The 25,618-nt window shown below is 35.2% G+C and overlaps 1 protein-coding gene across 1 annotated transcript in view; it reads right to left on the reverse strand.

Moving 5' to 3' along the window:
* Positions 1–18,066, reverse strand: part of LOC127619432 (chloride channel protein-like) — a 28,761-nt gene extending 10,695 nt beyond the window's left edge. Inside the window, exons 1-13 of the mRNA XM_052092286.1 lie at positions 17,950–18,066; positions 10,435–10,699; positions 10,202–10,333; positions 8,867–8,995; positions 7,714–7,847; positions 7,122–7,199; positions 6,306–6,384; positions 5,742–5,867; positions 5,510–5,594; positions 4,169–4,270; positions 3,887–3,971; positions 2,442–2,597; positions 2,024–2,093 (exon numbers count right to left, since the gene is read on the reverse strand). Coding sequence (XP_051948246.1) covers positions 2,024–2,093; positions 2,442–2,597; positions 3,887–3,971; positions 4,169–4,270; positions 5,510–5,594; positions 5,742–5,867; positions 6,306–6,384; positions 7,122–7,199; positions 7,714–7,847; positions 8,867–8,995; positions 10,202–10,333; positions 10,435–10,699; positions 17,950–18,000 — 1,492 coding nt within the window. The 5' untranslated portion in view covers positions 18,001–18,066. The remainder of the gene's footprint in view (positions 1–2,023; positions 2,094–2,441; positions 2,598–3,886; positions 3,972–4,168; positions 4,271–5,509; positions 5,595–5,741; positions 5,868–6,305; positions 6,385–7,121; positions 7,200–7,713; positions 7,848–8,866; positions 8,996–10,201; positions 10,334–10,434; positions 10,700–17,949) is intronic.
* Between the last annotated feature and the right edge of the window lie 7,552 nt (positions 18,067–25,618).

The raw sequence follows: 25,618 nt of genomic DNA on the forward strand, positions 1-25,618 counted from the left end.
AAACTAGGCAATAAGGTTTTTCAAACTTGTGAAAATATACACTTTCCTTTAAACACTCTTATGAATATTAACCTAAAATCTCAATGAGTCATGGACACGCTGTGCATCAAACTTTGCATTACATTACTGGCGCCTACATTAAATGTGTTTTCTTAAATTCTCCAAATAAGCCTTATGTATTTGCTTTTTAAATATTTTGTTAAATTCCTTGATCGTTAAACGAATGCATCCATAAAAGGAAGTAACTGAGAAAATAATATACTGTAATCAGTAATGTAAACAGGCCCGGCTCCTGCCAGCTATACTAGGGTGGGCTTGGTGATGTCACAGGTGTGCATTTGGGATTGGGGGGTGGTGAGACTACTTATTTTCATGTCTGTAATTGGCGTAGCATGGCGTAATTGTTATAAGCACAAGGCCCATTTTACCAATACTTTACACTTATTTCCCATTTAAAAAATATATTGAAATAAATAAACATATAAACCCTAAACCAATCTTATTCTTGGTATACTACCTACATTAGTAAGTAAATAAAATACAGCAATACACTTTCAGAATCATTTAATACAGCCTTAAAGCAAATTATAAAGCCAAATCAGAGTCCTCACAAATGCAAGGATGGAGTGGAGAGAAATATATTAGGGCTCTTTGTATTTTTTGGTTAATTGGTTAAATAAAAATGGAATTAGCTATTATACATCCCTACAAAGGCTGCATGCAAAATTGAGATCTGGCTGAAATCAGGTCTTGAGTTTGGCTCATATGCTAAAATTCTGAGAATACTTGAGGTAAAAATGCAGTCACTACAAAATCCAAATAAAAATTATTAAATATATTTTTTTTAAATCAGTTTCAGTGTTATTTAGTGAGTTTGGCCTTTGTAGGGTAGTAAAGGTTATTGATACAGCATTTTTACCAGTGAAACTAAACATGTGTAAAGTAATTTAGGTAAATATACAGGAATTTAGATGGATGGATGGATGATTGGATGGATGGATGGATGGATGGATGGATGGATGGATGGATGATTGGATGGATGGATGGATGGATGGATGGATGATTGGATGGATGGATGGATGGATGGATGGATGGATGGATTGGATGGATGGATGGATGGATGATTGGATGGATGGATTATTGGATGGATGGATGGATGGATGGATGGATGGATGGATGGATGATTGGATGGATGGATGGATGGATGGATGAAAGTTAATGCCATGAAGGTTGTCAGCACCAAGGGTTATTTTCATGGCAAAACAGAGTAGTTTAACATGCCATAACAAACAATAATCAACAAACTACAACAGCACTGTTAAAAGATAGAAGAAAATGAAAAAACAAGACAGCATCTGTCAGTGACACCAAACTTTAAACAGGGGAAACAGAAGCACGCATCCTGCAAAACACCTGTTTTAAAGCCATGATCGCAAACGGTACTATCAGCTAATATTTGCTGGGATGGTGCTTTACAATTTAGGTCCAGTATTTCACAAACAACCGCAGCACGATTTTGCTGAGGTGGAGGCAGATATTTGATGAGCGGAAGAGGGAGCCCGTGGTGCATTAAAAGAAGCCACATAGTCACAGCAAGAGACACTACCAGGCTTTTTTATAGGCACTAAAAATCTATGGATTGCACACAAATATCTCTTACTACTGTTGTCACTCACAGGACCTTCTTTGGTCTGTAGAAGAGTGAAGCCAAGCCATTCTTAAATGTGAAAGTGTCATTGCTTTCAGCAAATGACAAAAACAGAAAAATACTACAATTTTCTGGTGCTATATTGTGATTGTTTGGGGCAGTCTACAACCCACCCTCAATGTTTGCAACACACAGCCTACCCCCAAATTGCTTTTAACCATTGCACAGATCGTAAAAATATAAATATTTTATTTAAAACCATGTTTGCCAAATGTTTGACTGGGTGGGCACGACTCACGTTTGGGAGGGCTCAGCCCATCCCTGCCCATGCCAACATCCGGCCCTGAACGTAAATGAACAACACAGGAGACCTACCCAGTACAAAGACAGGCATGAAAGCTCCAGACGGGATGGGCATCGTGGTAGAAACCGCAGACATCCAGAACTATGAGATGAATAATAAAGTGTTCACACAGTTGACATGATTTTGAAATGAAAAAGACATCTAAGAGCCTGACTTAAAAAGCAAAGTGATTACATCAGCAGCTGTAGAAATAAGATAATAATGACAGATGATTACAGATTATTACAGTTGAACTATCATGAATAAAATCTGGTTTCATTGTAATTATCTAAACCACCAAATGAGTCAATGCAAGCTACTTTGCTGTTTTCGTTTAAATCACGTATAAGGCAATAATGTTTCAATATGACACATTGTGCTCTTTTTCAATACCTGAGAAATAAAAATAATGAATAGGCTAAATGTTATATTTAAAGCACTGATAACAACCTTCATGATGAAGAAGAGAATAAGAATGACGAAGATGCTGACATCAGGGTGGAACCAGACAGCCGAGCGACCCAGACCAGGAGGATGGGGGGATCCCCATATCTTTGTCCAGGTGAAGTTATCAAACAGAGAGTTGATGCACTCTCTGGGCATCAGCTGTAGAATAATCCAATAAAAAATTATTTTATATAAATAAACTAAATCTATATAATCTAATATCATAACTAACTATGATATTACTTACAAATAGTTTATATGAAATACAGACTAAACTCTGGCACATAAACAACAGAAAATTATTCTTATGGGCTGTTCACAACAAAGATGTCTTTGTCCTATAAGGAATATTCCAGGTTCAATACGAGTTGAGCTCAGTCGACAGCATTTGTGGCATAATGTTGATTACCACAAAAAATAATTTAGACTCGTCCATCCTTTTCTATAAAAAGCAAAAATTAAGGTTACAGTGAGGCTCTTACTGTCACATTCCCTGTTGTCTTTTGTTTTGTACTTTTATGTTGAAATTCTTGTTTAGTTCCTGTTTCCTGTTAGGTTTTTGTAGTTCTTTGTAGTTTCATTTTATGATTGGTTTTCCCCTGATTGTTTCTCATTCCCTGATTATTTCCCCAGGTGTTCCTTGTTTTATATTGTGTATTTAAGCCCTTGTTTCCCCCAGTTTATTTGTCAGTTCTTGCATGTTTTGTTATGTTCTGTGCTAGGTTCCCTGTGTTTTTCTTTACTCTGAGTGTTCTTGTTTATTTTAATAAAGCTGCACTTAGATCCTCATTCTTTGCCTGCCTCGTCACACTTACAATGGAAGTGAATGGGGCCAATTTTTGGAGGGTTTAAAATACAGAAATGTGAAGCTTTTAATTTTACAAAAGCACTTACATTAAATCTTCTGTTATAACATGTATTATTTGAGTGATTTTATAACAAATAAATCATGTTAACGCATATACATAACATATATTCTTTATGTCTTGTGGCTATACTTTTGAAACAGTGAGTATTTTAACATTTACAGATTGCCCCATTCACTTAAATTCACTTTTTTTAAAGAATTTAAAAAAAAAAAATTTTTCTGGTAATCAGTATTATGCCAAAAATCCTGTCGATTGAGCTTAACTTGCATTGAACCCGGAATATTCCTTTAAAAAAGCTAGACGCAGTGGCATGAATAGAGCAGACCGCTGGTGCCTCAAGATGTGTTTTAACAGTTGAAGTTCTATTTAACTTGACACAAAAAAACGTGTCAAAAAATGTGGTGCTCCTACACGAACCACTGAAAAAAAAGAAGAAAAAGAAAGGCACGCGAAACTATCAAAGATGCCTGCATATTTACATAAAACCACTGAAAAACAGCAGCATGGATGGATGCAACAAACATGTTCGGTGTGAACGGACGCTTTAGCAGATTTCATTTTTTGATTTCAGGTTCTGACCTCTCCAGCCATGAATTGTCCGAAGCCTGGAGGGAATGTCAGTGTTGTAACCACTAGAGTCACAACAGCAGGGAAAATCAGTCGGCTGTGAGAAAAAATTTAACACTTAGATATTTTGTTGATATGTTTGTGTCTGTATTAATAATTAACTTCTACTAAAGTTTAAGTTAACTAAAGAAAACACTGTACATTTACACACTTCACCTTTTAACTACTAACTATGAATTGCTCAATTTAAAGCTCATATTGTCTGTTCTCATTTGCTCTTTTGTTTTCTCTTACTGTTCCATAAGAAAGCGTGTGAGAATATTGGGTTTTCTCATGAACAGGACGACTTGGCGGTTTAGGTAAACAAAGAAAGCTCCCAGAAACCCACAAGAAATCCTGCAGACAAACACAAAAACATCCATCATTCCAGAAATAAAACACAAAAAGCACATTATAGTGCATTATAGTACTTCACTACAACTTTTATTGTCACCCTTTGCAATATAAAATATGAAAACAAAATAATGGACAAATAAATGAAAACGATAAGAAGATTAAAATTATATAAGATAACTTTAATTGTTGTTGCAGTCTGAATGCTGAATTTTCGCTATGTGGATATAAGGAGCATTTTTAATAATAGAATACAATATAAAAACAATAGTCAAAATGTGTTAGTGAAATGGCGTTCCAACAAATCAAATATAATTCCAACTTCTGCTCACTTTGGTCAGCTGACAAAAATGCGAAAGTTAAAGTGCAACAACATTCACTACATGGCAAAAAATATGTGGACAGTCAAAATTTACACCCATATGTGCTTGTTGAACATTTAAGTTTTGCTTTTTCAGCATCTCATGCCATATGAAGCAGTGATATGATTGGTGTGGGTGAGAAACAGATAAATATTTAAGACCTTATTTACTATAAATTCTCCTCCCTGTCCAGTAGGTTGCGATATACACAAAGAATGCGAATCGCCAAAAATAAAAGAAGAATGTGAAAGTGAAAGTTAAAGTGGAGATTGATAGTAAAAAAAGGTCTTAAATATTGATCTGTTTCTCACCCACACTTTTCATATTCTTCAGAAGAATTACTGTAAACCACTGGAGTTTTATGAATTTATTTAATGCTGCCTTTATGTGATTTTAAAAGCTTAAAATTGTGATGACCTATAGAGCTGAAATGTGCTTCTAAAAATCTCTGTTTTTGTTCAGAAGAAGAAAGAAAGACATACAACTCTAAGATGGCATGAGGGTGAGTATATTTTTGGGTGAACTATTCCTTTAAGGAGATTGCATGAATGTATAGGCCTACTTGATTTAATGCAGCTGCTAGTAATGGATGCAAATGAAACAGGCAAGTTAATTATAAGGTGGTGTCCACATACTTGTGGTCATGTCGTGTACAGTATGCTATGTGTGTCAGGTCTGCGAGTGTGTCAAGGGTTATAGAATGCCGCGCTCACACACACACACACACACACACACACACACACACACACACACACACACACACACACACACACACACACACACACACACACACACACATACACACACACACACACACACACACACACAGCTTCAGGACTGTGCCCTCACCACGAACGGCATGCTCTCCCCGCGCTCTCACCCAATAATGGCGAATGCCGGGAGCTCCTGCAGGTCAAAGGGAAAATCCATACGGAAATTGGTACGAAAGAGAGCAGTGATGGTGACTGAGAGGTGGAAGTCAAGAGAGGAAAAAGATGGATGCAGATTAGGAAGAATATAGAAAGACTAGGTAGAACATCATCTGACTATATAAATGCAACCAATGTTTGAAGTTTGCTTTTTGAAGAATACCGTTTTGCAAAGTGTCTCACCTGCATCTTTATTGAACACAGACAGCACTCTGAATATGAAAGCACTGAATGTAGCAGCAAAATAGCCCCTCCAGTAGTTCCTCACAGCAAAATAGGTTGATGTAACTTCAATGCTGAACAATACACCTTGAAAGAGCATATAGAGCAAAAAATCATCTAAAGTAGAATCGTTTTACTAAACGGACACTTTATATGACATTTTTACTTGAAGAATGACAAAATAATTGTGTTTTGCCCTTTTTAAATTTACATGAATGTTTAAGGAAAAGTGTATATCTTAGGTCATGTAACCAAAAGTAATCAAAATACAAATATTCCATGTATTTTTTCAATTAATATGAAGTCATAAAAGCTGCATGCATATTGATAATTATTATATAATTAGAGAATTAGCAAAATGCTTTTAAAAATAGTTTTAGATGGGGTATAGCATGTCATACCTCAGGACAATTAACCAAGTCCCAAGTATTTCATGTTAACTATCCTATTACAGATTACCTATTTATATGTATGAGGAAAACAACTAGGAACAATTTCTGAAACACCATTTTTGGTTCATTTTACCTCCAAGAGGGGTTCCAAAGCAGCATCCAACCCCCACTGCACAACCCACTGTGAGGATGTCTGTATAACAATATGGGCTCTACTGAGACAGAGGTAGACAAAAAGATGTAATAGGACACAGTTGAGGGTAAAATTTCGAAATGGCCTTGATGATATACAATTACTGAGAATTTTATTGGGAACACCTGTACGCCTACTTATTTGTGCATTTATCTACTTAGCCAATCATGTGGCAGCAGTGAAATGCATAAAATATTGCAGATACAGGTCAGGAGTTTCAGTTAATGTTCACATCAACCATCGGAATGGGAAAAACATTTGATCTCAGTAATTTCGACAGTGGAGTGATTGTTGGTGCCAGACGTGCTGATTTGAGTATTTCTGTAACTGCTGATCTCCTGGTATTTTCACGCACAACAGTCTCTAGAGTTTACTCAGAATGGTGTTAAAAACAAAAAACAATTAGTGAGCGGCAGTTCTGCGGACAGAAACGCCTTGACGATGAGAGAGGTCAACGAAAAATGGCCAGACTGATTCGAGCTGAAAGAAAGGCTACGGTAACTCAGATAACCGCTCTGTAAAATTGTAGTGAGCAGAATAGCGTCTCAGGATGCACAACATGTCTAACATTGAGGCAGATGGCTACAACAGCAGAAGACCTCGTCGGGCACTTTATTAGGACCATAGTGTTCTTAATAACATGCTTAGTGGGCGTATAAGTACTTCCCTCAAATATGGTGTGTAATAATAATAATAATAATATAAATAGCATATCACTGGATGATAAAAAAGCGTTCTCTTTGCACTTCTGCTTACCCGATACACTCCAGAGAAGAAAGACATTAACTTGCTGAGTACAGCTGCACAGATACTGGCTATATGGACAAAGGGACCCTAAAGCATAAAAAATATCAAGAAAACAGAACCAGTTGGTGCTTATCCTTACCCAGTCAAAGTGCAACATTTTAGATAATATGAAATATCACTAAGCACCCATTCCTAAATTTGTTTCACCCATTCTTTTGGAGGCCTACACAAATGGCACCTAGTTACTCACATGACAGTAAGTACTTAAATAAGCAAATACATTTTACAATTTATCCAATATTATAAATATATTATTTAAAAGATCTATTTTAATTTATTTTAGCCATTTTATTTGAACAAATATATTTTTGGCAATTTTTTAATACTGTTTAAAAGCAATATTATAATAAAAAAGCATATATATATATATATATATATATATATATATATATATATATATATATATATATATATATATAATGCATATATAATGCAAGAGTTGAAAATATTTGTTTTATCCTAATTTTTTTGACTGTATTTGGCCAGAAATGGATAGTGTATGTCACATGAACAAAGACACTGCAGAATCAAAGCGTCTCACCTCTTTGCCAACGGGCATTCCACTGCCCAGGCCAGCAGTGAGTCCCACCACTTTGGCAATAAAAGCCTTGAGTGTCAAATACTCCTTCAGCACAACTCCTCTGAGGATGGTTTTCAGCTCTGGAATACCAGAGCCTGAGGGGCAATCAGAGAACAGAAGAAGAAGAAAAAAATGTGCAAATGAATGAGAAATCTTGTGAATGAGGACGAATGAACAGGGAAAATAAATGTCATAAAATGTGTGAAATCAGAGTGTTAAATATGAATGCACACATTATATATCTATATCTATATCTATATCTATATATAAAGACATCAGAAACTGATTAAATGGAATCTGTAAGCAGTAAGCTAATGTGAAAGCAGTGGATGAACCAGCAGGTGGTGTTGTTGAGAAGTAAACCTAACAGAGTACAGGTGGAGTAGTTATAGAAGTGAGAAACAGAAAAGGGTTATAGATTACTAGCATACTGCTTATTTTATCCTATGCAGTAAATACTGAATAGTGCCAACATTTAATTTTTTTTTTAATTTTAAACAATAAACATAATGAAACAAAAATGTATTACACAGTACTATGTTAAAATGTTGTCACGTGACCTCATTTCATTGTATGTTTAATTTACCGTATAATTAATAGAATAGTAACCAATTATCATCTATTTTTTTATTAAATATTGCCATCCAAGTCCAAAAATAAATTGTATTTGAAACAATGTAAAAAGTCATGTATCATTTTACTTTTATTTCTCTTTTAGTGCTCTGTTGTATACTGCACATTTTGGCGAACACATAGGTCATCCGGATATTCCATTCATACATCCGGTATACTGCAGAAATTGTAAGCATAGTATTGTAGTATCCTCTTCCGTACATAGCCAAGAGTGTAGATTCAACACATCTACACTGTAACTGAGCAATTTGAAAGGACAGGACAAAACTAAAACTAAAACTTTGCTGATTTCAACAGGAGCATTGTTACTTTTGGTACTCAGTGTTGCATATGTTGTCAACGCAGTGTAAAGACAGAGGGTATGTGGATGATGTACAAAACAGGTTATATAAAGGGTACAGCTAGTGAAATAGCAGAGGGTTTTCAAAAGCTAAAGCAAACAGAAAAGAGGAGGGTGTTGAGGGAAGCTGAGAATACACACCAATGGCCTGAGGAGCGACCAGGTGGCAGAAGAGGGAAGCAAACATGATGAGCACCATGGGATAGGAGACCCAGACCAGGTATTGCAGTGGGATGTTTCCCCTCAACTCCCCATAAAACCACTTATAGGCTGAGACACCGGGCAAGGGACAACAGTGATAGAGGAAGAGAGAGAGGAAAAAGGGTCAGCACAGAAAAGAAAAGCAAGATAAGCGGAACAAAGGAATGGAAGGTGTTTTAAGATGGGGAAAATATGGGATATTACAGAGCCGCTTAGAGAACAGGGCAGGATTTTTTTTTTCTTAAATAGTTTTGCATTCCCTCGCAAAAGTTTGAGTTCCCTAAAAATAAGTTGTACATGCTTTTACAACAGTAACCGTATTTTAACCTTGACATTCGTAGTAAAACTATGGGAATAACACAGGGAAATGAAATCTATGGAAATTAAAATCATAATTATGTGGTTATTAAGTTTTTTTAATACAAATACCAGGATAAAACCATAGCAACCACAAGACTAATCATGGTTAATCAATAATAAATCTATAGTTTCTATATGGATACAGTATTCTGTATAAAAACCTGGTTAGCATATGGTTAGCATATGGTTATTACTATAGTAAAGCCATGGTTTTACAACAGTAACCATAATTAAACTATGGTATTTGTGTAGTAAAGCCATAATAACCACAATATTGTGGTTTTTATTACCATAGTTTTCGTTTTACTGTATTTTCTCTATGGTTTCACAATGAATATTATGGTTAAAATATGGTTACTGTAGTAAAACATGGTACATTTTATTGTGAAAGAATGCAAAACTTAATACGAGGGAACGCAAACTATTGTAAGGGAATGCAAATCTGTTTCAGAAACAAAATTCTCACCCTGTCCTCTAAGGGATTCTGTAGGATATAATAGGTATGAGTTGGGAAACAGAAGACAGAAATAACAGAAATGAAATTAGACCTAGAAGGTAATGTGTGCCATTTTTTATATTTTATGAATTAATAAAATATGTTCTCCTATTCCAGCTTAATTTGGAGAAACAAATATAGGTATGCAATTCCATTCACTAGTTGTCTTTCTGAAGAAGGTAAACACTCAAAACTCAAAACTGAGCATCCGACTAGCCCGGCATTAGCTCAACAAATGGCATGAGTGTGGGGCGGAGCTATCTGTTGTACCTACTAGGGGGAGTTTTGGGAAACCTGTTTTAAAATGGTCTTGGTTTTGCAATTCAGTTTCGCAGAGAAAACTAAACATTTCGCTTTAAAAAATTTTATTTCATCATCAGAGAAGGCCATCAAAGGAGGAAGAATGTGGAATGCAGTACCTTGCAGACTTTTGGCACTAGCATAGTCCATGGTCCAGCTTACTAATGCCATGGTAATACCCAACAGCACCAAAAAGATCCAGTCTTCTCCCAACTTAGAGACAAGGAACTTCTGTACTCGAGCCACACAGTCTAGGAAAACATTAAAATGAACTCCCTATTAGATTCCAAACCTCTCACACTCACCTTTGTTGACTATATACAGTCTACTATTGCTAGTATTTCACCCTGACCTCTGCACTTGGAGTAGGAGCGGCGTTTCTTGAATGATGATGTGTGGCTCTGCTCTTGCTCCTGCCTGTCTTGAGAACCCTCTATCTCCGGATCCTGATGGTGGCGACTGTGATGGCGATTTCGGCTGTGACTCCGCCCATGGCGACTGTAATAGTAGTGCCCGTGGTGGTGATGTCCATGTTTTTTCCGCTGTCTCTCTGTTAGAAGGCGGGTCGCCTCTCTCCTCTGGGACCCACCGGGGTGCTCCCAGTACTCTCCATATGGCTGACCACAGAAGAAATAACAATATAAGTTATTACTTACACAGTAGTAAAGTACATAAAAATAAAATTAAATGTGCACCTTAAACTATTTATTTTGTTCACTGAATTATTCAAGGAATAATAAATGGTCAGGGGAACTTTTTCTTCTTTGGAAAGAAAAGACGAGTGAGATGTAGCTCAAATTTTCATAAACAGTATGAAGCGGCAAGAGGTGACAGAGGAGAGGAGAGTCCAAAAATAGAGGAAAATCTCGACATGCTTGAGAAAGTCCACCGGCGGAAGAGCAGTAGTCTACATTTAGATTTATAACCATCCGGATAAGACCCAGACATCTGGAATATACATTCCCTGTGTCTTTGATTCCCTCACTCTTTCTCACACACACATATGAAAAAACATACACCACTTGCCAACAGTACATCAACAGGTTTAGAAAAGGTCAAAACAGTTTGACAATTCATTAATACTCATAAACAATGATTATTTAATGAAAAACATTTCTTTACTGATAGCTGAACCCTTTAAAATGTAATCTGCCTCAAGTTTCCAAACCATTTTCCTTATTATACAACAATTAGTTCCGGTCCTCAAATCTGACTGGACAAGAAGCGTTCCAAGAGTGCTGATAGTTCAGACCATCATCACTGGAACGCTTTACTGTTTGCATCACTCCAATTGTGTTTGTGGCTTTCCAAACTAATGTGTAAGAGCAGCGCAGATGTGTAAGAGCAGCTAGATGTGTGAATTTTCATTCATCCCTGTGACATTATAGATTTGAGCCAGCAGGTGGCAACAAACAACCTTCTTGTGTTCTTGTTTTGAAGTCATCTGGAATTGTCTCTACCTCCATAATCAATTGAATTACTACTACACGATAGCTTCTGCTATCGTGTAGTAGTATTTTTATTGCTTCTGCATTACTGGTGATCACAGCTGGAAGTCGTGACAGACAGAGTAATCAAACACACTCAGGGCTTCTACTAGATACAAGTTTCTGAGTTGAAAGTAGACGTAAACCTTCAACATGGCGGAGGAGAGAACACTTTCTGTGTCGGTGTCAAAATAAGAGTTTCCCAAGAAATATGCAAGAATGAAACTGGCTTCCTCTATGAATTCTCTTCGACAACAAAACACTGAATGGGAGTGAAATACTCATAGGATAATTCTGATAGCACGTATGGCAACATCACTCCACTATCGGAGCAGAATACTATTACACTACAGTTGAGGAGTAGAGATAAACTAACAGCTGCAATATTACTGTTCATCAATGCAAGGTAATCACACACTCAAGTCTTTCTCTTTCTCTCTCTTTCTTTCTCTCTCTCTCACACACACACACACACACACACACACACACACACACACACACACACACACACACACACACACACATGTTGTGTTTCCATGTTTTATGGGGACTTTCCATAGACATAATGGTTTTTATACTGTACAAACTTTATATTCTATCCCCTAAACCTAACCCTACCCCTAAACCTAACCCTCACAGAAAACATTCTGCATTTTTACATTTTCAAAAAACATTTAGTATGATTTATAAGCTGTTTTCCTCATGGGGACCGACAAAATGTCCCCACAAGGTCAAAAAATTCGGGTTTTACTATCCTTATGGGGACATTTGGTCCCCACAAAGTGATAAATACACGCTCACACACACACACACACACACACACACACACACACACACACACACACACACACACACACACACACACACACACACACACACACCCTAAATACAAGCCTTCTGAAACATGTATTTGTCAAAACAGGATAAACAACTCAGTTGTTCAACACTAAGAATTTATAAGGGTGACACAGGAGTCTTAACAAATTTCCTGCATAAATAACTTTGTTGATGCCCTGGAGGTGAATGTAAGTGAACAACAAATCAAAGTCAAACACATAGAAAATAAATTTATTTGGAATACAATTTGGACTTAGACCTTTATTTTCTGAATTCATAGATATTGCTAGCAATCAGGCTTATGACTTCGACAAAGGCCTGTTCATATTGCAACCAAGGGAGAATTACTTTTAAATCCATAGTGGTGTTCTCATAATCACCAACATAAATATTTGCAATGTAATACAACAAAACACAGTGACGTAAGGGGCATTTACAGCACACTAGAATTTCATACTATCAACCATATTTCATCAACTCAACACCTCAATCACCTTCATCATTAGCTGGTATAGACAAATGGTGCACTGGACCTCATAATGCATAATTTACACTCTAGATAACTTTTTAGTTCTGAGTTCAGCGCAGAAAAACCCATGATCTGAAATCGCACAATGAAGCATACATGGAGAATGGACAAACTTGTGGGCTACTCCACTCTTTTTTTATTTTTTATGTGTCCTCCAAAGCGGTTGACTCAGTTTCATTCATCATTATCCACAATAATTACGTTGTATTTCAAAGCATCAACACCTTTACGATCATTTTATGTCCAAAATGAGCTTTGTTAATAATGAAAATGAAAAGTGAAGATTTAGGTAGTTCAACACAATGACGCAATTTGAGTTAGGGTTGGGGTTTGAGTAGCCTGAGATGAAATCAAAGAAAGAAAATTAAACTATTGTGTATACATTCGGTTCCCTTTTTTTTTATTATTAATCTATGAATTAAAAATCTAAGTTATTTTGTTCTGTTGAGTTTAGCATACTTCATTCAATGGTTTAGGTACACCTTTTTTCTTTACATTTTATTATATTTAAAGGCATAGTTCACTCAAAAAATGAAAAATTTCTCATCCTTTACTCACCCTGATGCCAGTAGGTGTAATATGCACAAAGAATGTAAATCGCCAATAGAAAAAAATAATTGAAATTGAAAGTGGAGGTTGATAGACTTCAAAATAAAATGTAATAAAAATGACATTGATTTAAGTACTGGAGACTTAAAGATGACTTTTTTATTGCCTTTATGTGATTTTTGTAGCTTCAAATTTGTGGCCACCATTCACTTGCATTGCATGGACCTACAGAGCTGAACTATTCCTCTAAAAATCTTTGTTTGTGTTCAGCAGAGGAGAGAATCTCATACACATCTGGATGGCATGAGGGTGAGTAAATGATGAGGGAGTTTAAATTTTTGGGTGAACAATCAAAGCTTTAAATCACATGCTTTGCCTGTCTTAAATGATCATATTTAATGAGACTTAGCTATTGCACGTGCATGGAGGTTATATGTCATGCCAGATCTCACACCATGCGGTCACTAACAATCTTTCATTAACGTGAGAGAAAATAATGCTCTCTCAGTATTTATTCCACGCTACGTTATTTATATATAGCCTTAAAATTAACTACTGTACGAACTACAAGGACAGAGAAATATTAAGCCCCTGTCCATGATGTTGTGCATTTATTGACATCAAATCAATATTATTATTTCAATTTAAATAGCTTTAGCTTGCCAAAATAATCCTAGATTTAAAGCTTATTAATGTACAGTATTGCCTGTGTCCATATTTGTTTTTATTTTGTTGGAGTTATTGAATTAAAATGCTCACCTTAACCTTAGAAATGGGACCATGTTGATGATAGGTTTATCATGTATCTCTCTTCCTCATAACACGTCTCTCACTCTCATTCCATGTATCTATCCAGTTTCTTTCACCAGTTCCCACGTTACATGTAATCCTTGCTTTCTCCATATTTCACCCCCACCAGTCTGGCCCGGTCTGAATCTACACCTACGAGTTTTCCCCTTCCTTCCTGACCCCGACCCCCCATCCGCCATAGACTGGAACTTACCCCTTTCTACCCAGGCTTGTAACATTAGCCGGAGGGCTAATAATAGCTTTGGTGTGACCCCATGTTCACAGCTACACTTCTCCACACCTCTCGCTCTCTTCCTGTCCTTCTCAGTGGATCTTTCTATCTTCCAATTTGCTCATCTGTATTTCAAGGGTTCAAAGTTGGAAATGCATAATCAGGCAATTGTGTCATGCTAACTAGCATTGGACAGCTAAGACTAAATGTAGCACTATGGCAAAATCTCACAAATGTTAATCACAATCACAAATAAGATTTTGAGATTTAAATCAGTAAGATATGAAGAATACATTATAAATCGGCATGCTAGGATGAACAAATAAGCTAAATGTATCCACATAAAAAGCTACATTACCCGAGCTACAGTATCTGCGACCATACATACTGTCATTCACACAGGAATGGGTTTTAGGGGATATGCCTCTGTGCTTTAGTTTCATGCTGATGGCTATATTTGAAGGCTATTGAGGTGATTGTTATGGTGTTGTCATGTGATGTTATGTAAAGTCATATGCAATTCTGTTGAAGGTCTTCTAAAATAGATGTTCTTCCAAAGCTGGTACCAGTCTAAGTGATAACCACACTTGTCAACATATCCCAACATGCCTGCCCATTGTGGACAGACTCTTTCCATCTTTGACTTTTCCAAATTCGATGTTGGCTCACAAAAATAAAACAAGGCGGTAAAGAAAGGTGAAGTTGGCGAGGAATGACCTCACGTGTAAAACAATGCGAGATCCATATGTAGCCTGAGATGCAGAGCGACAATGTAAACTGTACATTAGTAATTGACCAAATGCAACCAATAACATCAACAAAAACATGCACGAATAGGGTATAAAAATGTGCATAGATTTGACTATCATCGTAAATCAAAGTATTTTACTATTAAGCACTCTGTAAATGATCTGAAAATCATGGCTTGCTGTATGCTAGTAAACACACCAACAGCCAAAATTACCCAAACATTTAGAGATACATATTGACAGTTCATTCACACATACATTCACTTTCACTTATTCAATCAATGTTACACACTGTTCACAATAAATCATACTGTAACATCACAATATACTTTATGGCTCACAAAGAATGACCTCAACTGATTACATAAGAAAGCTACCATGTTGATATTATACTCTAACAAGACATGGGTTTCTCACGAAACATGTCAAGAAATAGTCATGGTTATACAGTATTTAACTCCAAATCAATAGAAACAAAATATGAAATTACATTTTGCATAAAGTGAATGAAGCTATTTAGGACCATTAGGCCTTTATTTGGATATGAACAATATTTTTTAGTACCCAAATATTTTTGCATTAAATTGAGTCATGACAATGTCAAAATGTAGAAATTCTTAATGGCCCTAAAAATAGACTTTTTTTGTTGTTGTTTTATGCTAAATGATAATTTCTCATTTGTTTCTGTTGATTTTGGAGTACGTTAGGACAAGGACATTATCTTGATGGTTCCGTTAGAATCACCCACTACATCACCATGTTTCCCTGCATTCAAACATTCAGCCTCATATATTTCTCCACTCCATTCAAAACAGCACATCACACCAGATGTTCTGGAGCTAATGGAGCAACACTTATTACACCTCATGATGAGGTGGACATAAAGTATAATGTAGGATCAGGTTTCCAATTATGCATCAATGGATCTTTTAAGTATAGTTGATGTATACTGTATCATTAACATTTTTATCCACATCAATGTTTAGGTTCAATTTTATATGGATCTGTGAAGTGTATTTCTTTGGGTTTCCACCATTTTAAATCCCCTTTTTCCAGTCTTCACTGGTTGTAAACAAATTTGCAGTTCTATGTAGTCTTTAAATATGATGTCATACACAATAATTATAAAATATAATTCAGACAATTTGGTCTTGGAAGAATTTGATGATATGTTTGAGTTCATGTTGAAACCTTTGAGTTTTGATTGCAGACTTTGGGATCTTGGCAAATCTAAGCATATTTGAGACATTGTTGAGGTTGTCTTGTGAAACTCTAAAGGTGACTCATAATAGAGATATTAAACAGATCTCAATTGTGATTCAACTGACTTCCTCAACAGTACAGTATGCAGTTTTAAATGACATATAATGGCATTTAAAAGAGTTTTAGATGGAATAACGCATATCAAACCACAGGCAGGAATGGGAGGGTTACTTTTGAAATGTATTCCACTACATATTACAGAATACGTGCTGTAAAATGTCATTTGTAACATATTCCGTTAGATTACTCAAGGTCAGTAATGTATTATAAATACTTTGGATTACTTCTTCAGCACTGGTAGATTTTTTTCACTTGTTTTGACTATAAAAACTCTGCTAGTGCAGTAAGACAAAATACACGTTAAAAATACATTTTCTGAAAAACCTAAATATTAACAACTTATGCAGTGTTGTTTCTAAAACAAGATAAATCTAATGGATCTTGTTTTAAGGAGTTTTAGATATTTTTACAAGAAAACAATACAAAAATGATTATCAAGAATACGATTTTTGCCCTAATATCAAAGGTCATACAAGAAATTATGAAATTATGATCCAAAGAGAATTTTCTTGATAAAAAATATGATTGATCCTGGTAACATGTGCATGTAAAATGACTAGAAATAGCATTTTAGCTTAGAGTAAAGCTGACAATTTACAGAAGATTTGTTTCTATTTCTTCTGCTCAAAACTTACTTCAAACGTACTTCTCTGTCAGCTCGTATGAATGAAACACATCATAAGAAAGTGTTTCACGGCTGTTCAAATGCACTTTGGAATCGCATCATTTATATGTATAAATGTTTTCCATCTGAAAGGACTAAATATTAAATGAAACTAATGACAATAAAATGCAAAGTAATCTCTTCAGTAATCAAAATACTTTTTGTAACTGTATTCTAATTACCAATTATTTAAATTGTAACTGTAGTGGAATACAGTTATTATAGTTTGTATTTAAAATACGTATTCCTGTTACATGTATTCCATTACTCCCCAACCCTGACCACAGGACATGTCAACCTACCAAAAGTATTTCAAGTATACTACCAAATTATGTTTAACCTCCCATATGAAGTCATATTATGTACATACTGGGTTTTTGGTCCACAAGCAAAGGTTGTAATGCAAAACTCATGCAGAAGACAAAAAGATAGTACAGAGCTTCTTATCAGCCTACATAAAGGGGAGTTGTGAATGAGAAAGAAAGGAGAGGCACTATCCCAAGAGTGGTGCAGTTATCGCTCAGTCAGAACTTACTCAGCAGTGATACAAATACACATCATGCAGATATTGTGCAACATCTTTGAGATCAAAAGATTTTAAGTGATAGAAGACAAGCAAATTACAACACACTAATGAGTGATCAGACAGGAGAAAGAGCAAAAGACAGGATGAGAGGGAGAGAGAGCAGGAGAGAGACTGTGACTGACCAGGGTCTGCTGGTATCTCAGAGCCGTCCTTTGCGATGCATCTGCGGCCATTGACACACTGTCACTGACCCAAAAATAAACTAACTGTCTGTCTTAGCATTCCCACCCTGGGGTGGCACGGACTGAGGGAGAGAGGGCACATAAACACACAAGTTCTCTATATATCTCTCTCTCTCTCTCTCTCTCTCTCTCACACACACTTGGTCATCTCCATTTTCCTTACACACCTTCTCATATGGTGCAACAGAACAGAAACTCTAAGCTCTGTGTGTGTGTACATGGGGTTATGTCGATGTGCACATGCTCGGAGCATGTACATATGTTGTGCTTTTGTTTGTGTATGTGTATGTGTGTGTGTGTGTGTGTGTGTGTGTGTATGTGTGTGAAGAGGGGATTGAAACAAGGTTGTGAATTACAAAGAGTGGTGGATGCCAATCTAAACCCAGTTACCCCTTCATTAGTGGAGCGTGCTTGTTTACTAGTGGCCTATCTGGTTGCCAGTGGCAACAAACTAATACTTTGATCACCTGTTCATTTGGAAAGGGGGCACACGGTAAGGGTTTCAACAGCCGAGGGAACTCCCTTCCCTTGTGAAAGTTGATGAGGGGAGTGCAGGGAGGACCAAACCGACTAAAGTCATGTTCAAATCGGTCATTTAATCCGGGATTTTCAACAGTATGTTGAGAAACATAGCACTGATGACACAATGAGAGAGCTTAAAGAGTAAATAAACACAAGGTCTGTAGGTGAAGCAATTCATTCTGTAAGAAAACTAATTCAATAAAAACACATTTTATAAAGCACATAAAATATAAATAATATAATATAATATAAAAAGATTGAAATAAATATATTAAATACAAATATATTAAAATAAATATGTGTATACTGTTTATATGAAAATAAATATTATATAAATATAAATGGCAGGATCTTGTCCTGGCATCCATGTTTTCTTTGTTACACTTGGTTTTTGGTTTGTTTTGGTTACCATGTGTTCTCCATTCCCCTCCCTGCTTGTTTGCTCCATGGCCACACCCCCTTGTTAGCCCTCTGTTCTCCATTACCTCTTGTGTATTTATTCCTGCCTTGTTCCTCTATTCATTGCTGTATTGCCTTGTGATGTTACCTCACTTTAGGTATTCTGTCTTTTTCCCTGTTCAGTTGGTTTGTCATTTTTCTTGTCGGTTTCATTTTTTCCTGTTATTTTTGTACTTGCTGTTTTTCCAGTTTTGCTATCATTAAGGATTTCCTCACTATCCCAGCCCATCATTTAAATCTTCTCAGATCTATGACAATTTATATAGCCTAATACACGGCTACTCAACTTTGTAAAGCACAGTGGCCGCAAAGCAGGACCCCTAAAGTCTTGAGGGCCTCCCTCTTAATTTGAGTAATTCTTATATAAATATTAGATTTATTTATTAATTTTATATTAAGAATTTTATTGTGAGAGTTACATTTTAAAGTAGAAAATATGAATTATGGGTGTAACAGTTAATTTATCTCATGGGTTAGTTAAACAATTTCAAAGAGCCACTTTATGCTACATTCATTGCAATATAGAAAGTAGTTTTTACTAAATTTTTACTATACCATGATTTTATTATATAAATATTGTAGTTACTATGATTGAAATAACCTTGGTCTTTTAGCAGAAACCATTGATTTACTTGAGTCATTTTTTAATAACCATGAATGTAGTATATATATATATATATATATATATATATATATATATATATAAATATATATATATATATATATATATATATATATATATATATTTTTATACCATTAACCATGGTTTTACTACAGTAATATTGCATTCATATAATAAACATGGTTTTACTACAGTAATATTGCATTCATATAATAAACATGGTTTTACTACAGTAATATTGCATTCATATTATAAACATGGTTTTACTACAGTAATATTGCATTCATATAATAAACATGGTTTTACTACAGTAATATTGCATTCATTTAATAACCATGGTTTTAATATAGTAATAATGTAGTAGCACTGATACATTTTGTGGTCTACAAATGCCACGGTTTAATTCTGGTTACTATAATAAAGCCATGGTTAATTTTCCTAAGAATCTGTCAAAGACATTGTCAACCAAAAGAAAAAGAGTGTTAAGCATCACATGAGTTAAGTTAAAAAACAAGAGATATATTTCCTGTAGCCTACTTACTCTTGTCAGCTGCTCCAGCGACAAATCATTAGGGTGTGTTCACCCTCTTTATCATTTTGCTGTGAAGTAATGCAGTTCTTCCATAATCAATTGAGTGAAGACGTCTCAGTGGTGTTACTGCAGGATAAACAATTTTTTTTCCTGTCATTACTGTTATCGTGATGTTAACGTATATATGGTGAGCTATTCAAATGGGTGTGACACAGATTCGAACTGATAAGTGACTCGAGCCAGCACGTTTTAATGACAGAGTGTGGCTGCGCATACTGAATGCGCTCTTACGTGACATCAGCTGTACTAAGGTGCAATATGTAATATATGTAATATATTTACTGTACTAAAGCATAACATTATCATAATATGTTATCGGAGATTTAGGAATGCTAAGTTGAAATACTGGCTTCTCCAAAAACAATGCTACAGCCAGTATATTCTACTTTGAAATGTCTGTTCCAGGCCGGAATTTCGGTTTGTGTTTTGAGCCCGCCCACTGCCCATTTCCCTAATAGTATTTCAACACCCGGGTTGCCAAATTTGAAACAAGTTAGCGGAAAACACAGTGGTGCAGCAGCCATGGAAGCCAGCAATACATCTAGCTAGCTAACATTGACAGAGTTATAAAAAGTCCACATGAGCTGGTTTATAATGTGCAAATATTTAAAATGTTGCAAACGTATACATTAGCTGATCAACTTACAGTGTAAGGCTCGTTGCTTGCCATTGTCAGTTTGCTTGTTCCTGTTGCGTGTCCTCAACCTTGCAACCCGCATGAGCTTCGAGTCTGCGGAGGAGGGGGCGGGGGAGACAACGCTCTCCAATATTTTGAATTTGGACTGCAGTACCCATTTTAAACGCTTGATGTCTATGTTACATATTGCTCCAATAATTATTCTTTCTTTAAATAATTTGTAACATTCTTTGGAGTTTTTTCGTACTCTTATCTGTTCTGGGATTCAGGGATACAGAAAATTACCGTAAATATTCTAGAAAATGAGCACTTCACAAATCATACACATTTAACATTGACAGATATCATTTTGATTATGTCAACATAATGCAGGCTGCAAAAAATGTCTCGAACGCTGCATGCGTCCAGCAGGCCTCATGTCGAGTAGCGCTGGCCTAGAATATATTTACATAAAAAAATGTCTATTGTAAAAGTGACTATTTTCACTAGGTGTAAATAGAACCTATCCTACAGAGTGGCTATTTTCACTCAAGTCTAGTAGAAACACAGAAATTAAAGACAAACTGCACCTCTTGTGTCACTGAAGTGATGTGGGGTGTAACAACCGTGTGGGATTGGGTTGCAAATAATTTTAACTATTTTACGATGGACTTACTAATGTTTCCCAAAACAGCACGTAGATCGCTCGTTATAAAATGTAAATTAAGTGCTTCGTTACGGGAGCTGTCCAGTCCAAAGGTGCTGATCACTTTGGCCAGAGTGTCCAGGAGTTTGTTAAAAATGAAAACAAGTATATAAAATAAATATAAATACTGACAAAATGAAAGTTGTTTGTAATCTTGTTGAGGTGCTGAAATGTATTACCTAACTATTACAGAATTAAATTGTAAAAATAATTATGGCTTTAGTAAGACAGTGTTTCAGATGTATTGAAGTTCAATCATAGAGATTAATGAAAGTGAATAAATGCATGTAACATGAATGTACGATGTGAATCATAAGGGGCTCTCAGGAAACCTAAAGTTTTGTTCCTTTGGCTGGAAACTGAACAACTGCACACAGAACAGCCTTAACATTAAAATGACATCAGTATTGAACTACTCATAGACCTGTCTGAATATTACAGAAATATATCATCAGGTTATTTGAAGGTACTTGTAGCCTTACTGACATTATGCATCATGCAATTTGTTACTGCCTTGTAAAAAGACTATAAGCGAGGCGATTTGAACCAGCCATTGGAGGAAGAAGGAATAGGAGGATGAAGAGAGAGAGAGAGAGAGAGAGAGAGAGAGAGAGAGAGAGAGAGAGAGAGAGAGAGTCTCTCAATGCACACTCTTCCTCTAATCTCCTCTGTTAACCATTTTAATTATTTATTAAGGCATATTAGTTTTGAATTGCGTGGTTACATTACGCACATACTGTATGTCTTCTTAAATAATCTGTTTAATAAAAACATGTCGTCTTTATATTGCCATTACAATTATGCTTATCAAAGAAGGCTAATTGTATGTTATACTATTACATGTTTGTAAGTTAAGACCCATCACATCGCAAACGCAGACGGCGGAGACTGCGTATTGAATTCATAGTTTTTTTTCAACACTTTTTATCCTCTGAAATTATTTTCAATGGCTTTCCAATAAAATCAAAAAAAAGGTTTGATCGGGGTAAAATTAATTATGGGTTGCCTAATAATATTGTAGTAAACATGTTTTGGTGTTAGCCATAGATTTAATGAAATAACTATGGTGTTACTACAGTAATATGGTGTTAATATAGTAACCATGTTTAATTTTGTGGTTACTTTACTAAAAAGTACCATGGTGGTACTATGGTTAGGGTTAGGAGTAGGGATTGGGTGTCTGTGGGACTCTAAATAAACACACTGCAGTGATGCCACAATCCTGTATGTTAGTATTTAATTAGGATTGCAAATGGCATACTATTTGTACCAGGGTGTATGCAACATTATTCACACTTAGTGCAAATAATATGCATTAATATTATATTATGCATAATATAATGTTACCCAATATTTCCACAAATGTCAAATTATGGCCTTGAATACATGGCATGTACTGTAAACATTAATTATTAATATATTAACATATAAATGACACAAAGCTATCATATTCAAAAGAGTTTCTACATAGAAAATGTGACTAGTCAGTAAAAACACAAGTCAGGCTGACATTTGCATAACATTAAGCCAACTGAGGTGTGTGTGTGGCGTGTGAGAGTATTGTGTTAAATGCAGTAATGCAAATAAACAGGTTGAGTGATAGTCTGATAGTCTCATCAACAAATTCAAGTCAGTGAAGTCAAACTGAAAGATTGAGCTGACAAAGGATGATCACTGCCTTTGGTAGCCCTAGATCATCCATCCTGCTGAATGAATGTTCTAAAACCAGCATCTGATATCTAAAATCAGTCAACATCAATGACTTGTTATTTGAACTATTCTAACAGCCCAAGAGCTAGGAATATAGCAGAAATCAGGAGACGAAGTGATATTAAAAATGAAAAATGAAATTACTGAATAACCTATAATTTCGTCTTTCTCAGTCTCAGTCTGATTTTGGCTGACCAGCACAAATTCAACAAGTGTTATTATACCAAGCAAAGACAATGGAAATGTTCTGCTTCAAGACAACTCTTTATCTCTAACTTCTGACAACAATACAGAAAACAATTTAAGATTAAACTGAAATAATGATGCATAGCAAAAGCAAGAAACAATATAAAACTAAAAGTAATAAGAAAAAGAAATGAGTAAATATATAAACAACATGAAAAAACGAAAGAAAACAATTAAGTACAACACAGATTCTCTTGAAGCCGCACACACTCAGGTTTACTTTTAAAAACTCATTTTAGATCATTATATCCATCAGGTGTGATGATGTAAAAATCTGGACATCTAAATGTCATTTAAAAACATTGAGGTGGAGGAAAAAGCTTCATTACTGTTATGAGATCATTACAATTTATCAATGTACCAACAGTCAATAAAATGTTTGAGTCACATTATACCCCAAAACCAGTGTTGAGTGTAATTGGATAACAAAGTAATTATGTACTGTAATTTGGAACAAAAAGTAGTGTACAGCATTACATTTTACATTCTTTTAATCATATTACAGTTACCTACTTTCAGTGAAAGTTAATACTTTTAAGTATTGTACTTGGGCTACAGATTTTTAAAAAATGATTATGTGTATTATTACTTTTAAGTACAGTACTTAATTAAAATGTGAATTCATATGTTCGTATATATGTATATTTGTGTTTCTGTGACAGCTGAAGGGTGTATGACAATCTTTATTTTGAATTTATCAGAAAAACGAAAAACTTTTTGTGACAAGTGTTTTAGAAAGTAACTAAAAAGTAAAGTAATTAGTAATATGATTACTTTTCAATTAAGTAATAAGAAAAGTAATCTGATTATAATTTTAGAGAAGTGGTAGTAATTTGTAGTGGATTACTTTTTTTAAAATAACTTACCCAACACCGCCCAAAACAAAAATAATAGATATTAAAATTTTACAATAAGGTTCCATTCGTTAACATTAGTTAATGCATTAGGTATCGTGAACTAACAATGTACAGTCTTTTTTTTTGCATTTATTAATCTTTGTGGATGTTAGTTAATAAAAATACAATTGTTCTTTGACAGTTCAAGTTAACTAATGTTGTTAACTAATGGTAAATGTGCACTCAGTAACTTTTTTGTTTTTGTAATTTGTGACACCTAGTGGTGAGAATGCAGCATCATTCAAAATCAATAATTTTCAGTTTCAGATGCCATTGAATAAATTCACTATTTACAATCAGCCATGATTCATTTCATCTATGAGTGAAAGTATTAAATAACTGTGTGGTTAGTGATATTAAGTGAGTGATATTTGGCTGGTCATGTGATTCTAACATGGCCGCCCGCCCCCATGTGTGGCCCTCTCCATGTAGAATAAAACTTTCATAAGGTTACTAATGTGACTTGAGTCTTCATCTCAAGTGATTTGTCATGATTTTATACATATGTTTCAAATTTAAAATTAATTTCTTAACGAAGAAAAAATTTCTGAGTGCACCTTATTGTAAAATGTTATCACATTTGTAATTATATTTAAAAATTAAGTCCTATCCCGACACCAAATTCGTATTAATGTAATGAATCCACTCAGTTTTTTGTCATTCTCATTATTATCAATTATGATGCTGATTGCCTATTCTGGAGTGTCTATTTGAACCAGGTATAAATAGTAAATTATTTAAAAACATTTAATAAACAAGGGGCGAGAGACATGTTCTCTATCTATCTATCTCTGTCTGTCTGTCTGTCTATCCTGAGATCTGCTGTATTACGTGTTTACCATAGCAAACATTTGGCAGAAACCAAGAATGCCATTTTTAGAACTAGATATTCTGACATTTGCATGCAAATCCTTTTTCCTTTAACTTAGGTATTTGGGTGTAGCTAAAGTAAATGAAAAGTGTCCATTTGATGAGCTCACTTAGAAATAATGCAAGACCTTTGATGTCATTTCAGTTGCCCTAAACCACTTGCCTGACTTCTTTCTGTGTCTAAACACTTTGTATCTGAGTCAATTTAAAGTAATCAGGAAATAAGGTCACAAAATGAATAGACAGAAAAAATTAATTAAATTGTACAGGAGTGCCACAACCGGCTGTAAATAAAACCCAGAAGAAATTAGCGGAGATATAGACTTTGTAATCAGAATTTATGTCCATCCAAAAGTATATACAATTTTGC

Source organism: Xyrauchen texanus, chromosome 26 (assembly GCF_025860055.1).
Source record: "Xyrauchen texanus isolate HMW12.3.18 chromosome 26, RBS_HiC_50CHRs, whole genome shotgun sequence".
Classification (NCBI taxonomy): Eukaryota; Metazoa; Chordata; class Actinopteri; order Cypriniformes; family Catostomidae; genus Xyrauchen; species Xyrauchen texanus.